Raw genomic sequence first — 7,500 nt, 5'->3', positions numbered from 1 at the left:
AGCTCCAGACGAAAAAAAATTATCTCTCCTTTCCCTATTTCTGTTTTCTTCAAAGAAAAAAAACTAATTTTAGAGAGTCATGCTATATTTGACTGATACAAAACTCCATAGATGTAACTACTTGCAGTTGAAGCTTGCAAATTACAAGGTTCTATCAATTTATGTCTTCATTGGAATGGCTGTCCTTGTGATTTTGTTAGCGCTGTAATATCAGAGCTAACAACTTGATATCCTGCACTTTATGATATAATCATTCTCAATTATACCTACCCAATATTAGCCCCTTAAACTCTATTCCTATAATGGGCACAACTAGTAAGACATATTATTATCACGTCATAATCAAATCTACAATTATTAGTAAACGTCTCTAATCAACTCCCGACTCAGAGATATTCCGAGAACTCAATATTAATGGCATAGGCCTAAGCCCAACAAAGTCCAGTACAAGAAAATTAACCTAGTAGGATTTATATTTTTGTTTATAGGAAATTTGCAACTGGTTTTAAGGGGCTTTTAGGTATGCACATTTTTTCTTTGGTGTTGATAATATTTTCATCATCATCATAGCTGTTATACTCAAGGTTTGGTAAGGTATATCGCTCAGAACAGTAAAAAATATATATTATCATGAATGCAGTTATGATAATTATTATACTAATTATTATTGCCATTTTCAGCATTATAACTATTTTTATAATGATAATATCAATGTTAATTTCCCTAGTATGGGTCGACGAAGTCTACATGTTCTCAGACCGCCCACAGGCTTCACGGTGTGGTGATTGCTACGCCCACCCACCTGCACAGGGAACTGGTGACGAAGGCGCTGACGGCAGGGAAGGCCGTGCTGTGCGAGAAGCCCATTGCGGAGGAAATGGAGAGCACGAAACACTGCTACGAGATCGCACAGAAGGTGAGCTTTTTTTTCTTTTTCCCTGGATGGATTTGTTTATCTGTTTTCTTACTCTCTTTCCTTGCCTTTCATTTATCTCTTCTTTTCATTATCATATGCTCCTTTTTCATGTGCGTCTCTCTCTTTTTCTTTTGTTTATATGTTATCCTTTATCTCTGTCCCTCTCTCTTTCTCTCCGTCTCTCTCTCTCCTTCCATTTATATTATTTTGTCTATCATCCCTCTTTCCTCAGACGGGGAAGCCTCTCATCTGCGCCTTCAACCGACGCTTCGACCCGAGCTTCTGCCAGCTTCAGAAGGAGGTGCGGGAGGGGGCGGTCGGCCAGGTGCACTTGGTCAAGACGGTGGCCAGGGACTCGCCGCTGCCCTCCATCGAGTACCTCAAGCAGTCGGGTGAGTCGAGGTGACTGGTCGAGTCGAGGCGATATACGTGCGTGCATATAGACACTCATGAACGAATATATATATGGACACGCACTCTCTTTCACACGCATACATAAACCTACACACACCCATACATATAAACCTCTACACACACACACACAAAACCTCCCCCTCCCCCCACACAAACAAACCCATACACACACAAGCCCACACTCACACCACACCTACCAACCCTCACCCACCCGTCCTCCCTCACCTCACCCCTCCTCCCTCACCCGCCCCACCTCCCCTGACAGGCGGCATCTTCCACGACTGCGCCGTCCACGACATCGACCTCATCTGCTGGGTGATGGGCGAGTACCCCGTCGAGGTCTACGCCGCCGCCTCGTCGTTCATCCCCGAGGTGCGAGACATCGACGACCACGACACGGTGGCCTTCACGATGAGGTTCGCGAGCGGCGCCCTCTCCACGACGGACCTCAGCCGGAACGCCGTCTACGGGTACGACCAGCGCCTCGAGGTGAGTGCTGCGGAGGGGGGGAGAGGGAGGGGGAGGGGGGCGGGAAGGGGGAGAGGGAGAGAGGGAGGGGGAGGGTGACGGGAAGGGGGAAGGGAGGGGGAGGGGGGAGAGGGAGGGGGACGGGAAGGGAGAGGGAGGGGGAGGGGGGCGGGAAGGGGGAGGGGGGGGGGAGGGGGCGGTGACGGGAAGGGGAGGGGGGAGAGGGAGGGAGAGGGGGGAGAGGGAGGGGGACGGGAAGGGGGAGGGGGGAGAGGGAGGGGGACGGGAAGGGGGAGGGGGGAGAGGGAGGGGGAGGGTGACGGGAAGGGGAGAGGGGGGAGAGGGAAGGGGAGGGGGACGGGAAGGGGGAAGGGGGAGAGGGAGGGGGAGGGTGACGGGAAGGGGGAGGGGGGAGAGGGAGGGGGAGGGTGACGGGAAGGGGGAGGGGGGGAGGGAGGGGTTGGGTGACGGGAAGGGGGAGGGGGGAGAGGGAGGGGGAAGGTGAAGGGAAGGGGGGAGAGGGAGGCGGGAGGGGGGAGAGGGAGGGGGAGGGTGACGGGAAGGGGGAGAGGGAGGGGGAGGGGGGAGAGGGAGGGGGACGGGAAGGGAGAGGGAGGGGGAGGGGGGAGGGGGGGGGAGGGGGCGGTGACGGGAAGGGGAGGGGGGAGAGGGAGGGAGAGGGGGGAGAGGGAGGGGGACGGGAAGGGGGAGGGGGGAGAGGGAGGGGGACGGGAAGGGGGAGGGGGGAGAGGGAGGGGGAGGGTGACGGGAAGGGGGAGGGGGGAGAGGGAAGGGGAGGGGGACGGGAAGGGGGAAGGGGGAGAGGGAGGGGGAGGGTGACGGGAAGGGGGAGGGGGGAGAGGGAGGGGGAGGGTGACGGGAAGGGGGAGGGGGGGAGGGAGGGGTTGGGTGACGGGAAGGGGGAGGGGGGAGAGGGAGGGGGAAGGTGAAGGGAAGGGGGGAGAGGGAGGGGGGAGGGGGGAGAGGGAGGGGAGGGTGACGGGAAGGGGGAGAGGGAGGGGGAGGGGGGAGAGGGAGGGGGAGGAGGCAGAGGGGAGAGGGAGGGGGAAGGTGACGGTAAGGGGGAGGGTGGGGTTTCTTGATTTGATTGATTAATTGGTTGATGAATCAGTTTATTTGTTTATTCAGTTACTTGCCCACTCGGCCACACACTCACCCACTGACTTCCTGACTGATTGGCTGACTGTCTGACTCTTTCACTCACCCAGCCATCTCTTCATTTTTCCATCCACCCACTCACCCACCCGTCCAACCCACCTACCCACCCACTCATCCACCTAAAACCCCCCTCCTCATATACCCACCCACCCCCTCATCCACCTGAAACCCTCTTCCTCACCCACCCACCCACCCACCGAATACTCATCCATCCACCTACCCACACCCTCATCCACCTAAAACCCACCTCCTCATCTCCCCACGCACCCATCGAACACCCACCGCCCACCTACCCACCCATTCATTACCTGAAACACACTTCATCATCTACCCATCCACCTACCCGCCCACTCATCCACCTGAAACCCACCTCTTCACCCATCCACCGAACCCCGCCCCATTCAACAAACCCACCACCTCATATATCCACCCACCGAACCCCCACCAACCCACCTACCCACCTCCTCACCCACCTAAAACCCACCTCCTCACCCACCCAGCCACCCACACCCATTCCCTCTCTCCCTCTCTCGCCCCCCACAGGCTTTCGGCCCCAAAGGCATGCTCAGCGCCCACAACGAACGCCCATACCAGATCAGGAGGGCGACGGAGGCGGGGGAAACGGAGCCGCCCATCCTCCACTCCTTCCCTTCGCGCTACTACGAGGGGTACGTGAGGGAGCTCGACCACTTCTGCGACGTCGTGCAAGGTGGGTTCCTAGGGGATTTTTTTTTTTTTTTAGGGAATTTGGGGGGATTTTTTTCAGGAGCTTTTTTGGGGGAAGATTTTGGGGATTTTAAGGGAAAAATTGGTGATTTTTTTTCAGTAGCTTTTTAGAGGATTTTTTTCTTTTTTAGCTTAGTTTTTTTTTTTTTTTTTTTTTTGGGGGGGGGGGGATTTTTTTCAAGAGCTTTGTAGTGATTACTGTTCGGAGCTTTTTTCGGGGAATACTTGGGATTTTTTCAGGAGCATTTTAAAGGGCAATTTTGGGGATTTTTTTTCAGGATTTTTTTTTTCAAGAGCTTTTAAGGGATTTTGCGGGATTGCCGGAGCTTTTAGGGGATTACAAAGAAAAAAAATCTAAGGATTTTTTTCAGGAGCTTTTTTAGGGGATTTTTAAAAGGATTTTTTCAAGAGCTTTTAAAATGGTTGCCTTTTTATTTTTTATTTTTGTAACTTTTTCTAAAGGGGGATTTTGGGGGAATTTTAGATAGGAGCTTTTTAGAATAGATTTTTTAGTGGTATTTCTTTTTTTTAGGATCTTTTTAAGGGAACTGTAAGGGATTTTTTAAGGAGATTTTTACTACCTATTATCCTTACTATTATCCACCATTATTACCTATTATCATTATCTATTATTATCGCCTACTATCTGCTATTTCCTCTTATCTCTCATTTCATCGAGCTTTTATCCACCATTATTATCCATTATCATTATTATCCACTATTACTACCTATTACCCTTATCATTATACACCATTATTACATATTATCATCATCTGTCATTATTTCCCATCATCATCATTATCTGCTGTTTCCTCTTATCTCTCATTTCGTCAAGCTATTATCCATCATTACTACCTATTATCCTTATTGTCATACACTATTACATATCATCATTACCTATCATTATTACCCATCATCATCATCATCCTTATCTACTTTTATCTCTCATTTCATCAAGCTATTATCCACCATTACTACCTATTATCATTATCATTATCCACCAATATTACATATTATCATTATCTATCATTATTTCCCATCATCACCATCATTATCTGCCATTTCCTCATAGCTCTCATTTCATCAAGCTTTTATCCACTATTACTACCTATTATCCTTATTTTTATCCACTGTTAGTACCAATTATCCTCATTATCATCCACCAATATTACATATTATCATTACCTGTCATTATTACCCATCATCATCATCATCATCCTTATCTACTTTTATCTCTCATTTCATCAAGCTATTATCCACCATTACTACCTATTATCTTTATTATTACACATTACCATTATCTATCATTATCACCCATCATCATCATTATCTGCCATTTCCTCTTATTTCTCATTTCATCAAGTTATTAGCCACCATTATTACCTATTATCATTATTATTATCCACCATTACTAGCTATTGTCCTCATTATTATCCACCATTATTACATATTATCATATTCTGTCATTATTACCCATTATCATCATTATCTGATTTCCTCTTATCTCTCATTTCATCAAGCTGTTATCCACCATTACTACCTATTATCCTTATTATCCACCATTACTACCTATTATCCTTATTATCCACCGTTATTACCTATTATCCTTATTATCCACCGTTATTACCTATTATCATTATTATTATCCACCATTACTAGCTATTACCCATATTACACATTATCATTATTTATCATTATCACCCATCATCATCACCATCTGCCATTTCCTCTTTCTCTCATTTCCTCAAGCTATTAGCCATCTTTACTACCTATTATCCTCATTATTATCCACAATTACTACCTATTATCATAATCCATCATTATCACCCATCATCATCATCATCATCACCATCTGCCATTTCCTCTTTCTCTCATTTCATCAAGCTGTTATCCACCATCATTACCTATTATCATTATTATCCACCATTATTACATATCATTATTATCCACCATTATTACATATTATCCTTATTATCCACCATTACTACCTATTATCCTTATTATCGTCCACCATTATTACATATCATCAATATCTATCATTATCACCCATCATCATCATCACCATCTGCCATTTCCTCTTTCTCTCATTTCCTCATTTCCTCAGGTTTGGACGACAACATGCTGTCGGGCGAGAACACCCTCCGCGTGTCAATCATCGCCTCCGCCCTTGAGGAATCGGTCAAGACAGGTCAGGCGGTCAAGGTCACCTATTGACGTCATCGATGGGGTTGAGAAGGAAGCGTTTTGGCTTTTTTTTTGTTAGGTTGTGGTTTTGGTTTTTGAGATTTTTTTTTTTTGTTGAAAGTATTTTTTTTTTAGATTTTTTTTTTTTAAATTGTTTATTTAGATTATTTTTTTAGATGAAAGTTTTTTTTTTCTTTTTTTCTTTTCCTTTTTATTTTCATCAAGATTTTTTTTGCGGGGGAGGGATGTATTTTTTTCTTTTTGTTTCATCTCATTTTATTTTTGTTTGCGCTGTTTTTTTCATAGCCTTTTTATGTATAATTTTTTTAGCCAAAGTGTTTTGTTTGTTGGCAATGGAGATGACACACACACACACACACACACACACACACACACACACACACTCACACACCAGATAATCATAAACAGATAAAAGATATGCTATTTTCAATCCGGAATGTCAGCAGATCTGTCATTTTTGCTAATGTAATATATCCATTTTTTCCCAAATAAACAATATTTCATAAATAACTTATTTACTGAAATATCCTCTTGCTTCACATAACCATAAAACCTAAAACTTAACCTCGTTATAATGGTAAAGATTATTATATCAAATTAAATTAAATTATCATATTATATTATGTTAAAATATTAGCTGCCCCAACGAACGGACAAACAGACTAACCAACGCGACCAAAACATAGCCTCCTTGACGAAGATAATGATAATAATAATAATGATAATAATAATGATAATAATAATGATAATATAGATAAGACTGATCATGATAATGATAATAAATATGATAATGATAATATCAATGATTATAGCAAAGAGGATAATAATAATATCGATAATGATAATAATGACAATAAAGATTATACTAACCATAATAATAATGGTAATAATGATAATAATACTATCAATGATAATAGCAAAGATAATAACAATAATAACGGGAATAATAATGATAATGATAATAAAGATTATACTGACCATAATAATGGTAATAATGATAATAATAATATCAATGATGATAGCAGAAATAATAATAACAATAAGAACGATGATAATGATGATACTAAAGATTATACTGACCATAATAATGATAATAAAATATCAATGATGATAGCAAAGATAATAATAGCAATGATAAAGATAATGAAAATGAACAAATCCTCACATGTAGTATTATTTCTAATCCTTGGTATGGCATTCCAATTAAACTCAACAGATATATTTATAGTAAGAAGATCCTGTTGTTAATTGGAACAAGGTATTGGTCTTTTTAGTTCTGTCGTGTTAACATTATCCGTATTGTTATCATTAGTTATTGTTATTACTGCTGCTATTGTTGTTTTCGTTATTGTTATCATTCTCTTTATCGCTCTTCTCTCCCTCATTCTTATTTCTTTTCTCGATTCACTCTTTATTGCTCTCTCTCTCTCTCACTCTCTCTCTCTCTCTCTCTCTCTGTTTCTTGTCTGTCTGTCTCTCTCTCTCTTTCTTTTTCTTTTTCTTTGTCTTTCTATTGATCAACGTCATTTTACCTCTCCCGTCTTCATAAGCAAATGGCATTGAAATGTTGCATTCTTCAGGCAGACACACAC

General features: G+C 43.3%; 1 protein-coding gene across 1 annotated transcript in view; it reads left to right on the top strand.

Moving 5' to 3' along the window:
• Positions 1-7,500, top strand: part of LOC138862731 (inositol 2-dehydrogenase-like) — an 8,252-nt gene that overhangs the window by 608 nt on the left and 144 nt on the right. The window contains exons 2-6 of the mRNA XM_070125752.1: positions 769-916; positions 1,149-1,308; positions 1,596-1,819; positions 3,521-3,686; positions 5,808-7,500. The exon at positions 5,808-7,500 is cut by the window's right edge and continues 144 nt beyond it. Of these exons, the coding sequence (XP_069981853.1) occupies positions 769-916; positions 1,149-1,308; positions 1,596-1,819; positions 3,521-3,686; positions 5,808-5,917 (808 nt within the window). The 3' untranslated portion in view covers positions 5,918-7,500. The remainder of the gene's footprint in view (positions 1-768; positions 917-1,148; positions 1,309-1,595; positions 1,820-3,520; positions 3,687-5,807) is intronic.

The sequence above is a fragment of the Penaeus vannamei genome, chromosome 9, assembly GCF_042767895.1.
Source record: "Penaeus vannamei isolate JL-2024 chromosome 9, ASM4276789v1, whole genome shotgun sequence".
NCBI lineage: Eukaryota > Metazoa > Arthropoda > Malacostraca > Decapoda > Penaeidae > Penaeus > Penaeus vannamei.
The sequence above is the reverse complement of the archived record's forward strand: the minus strand, read 5'-3'. Positions and strand labels throughout refer to the sequence as shown.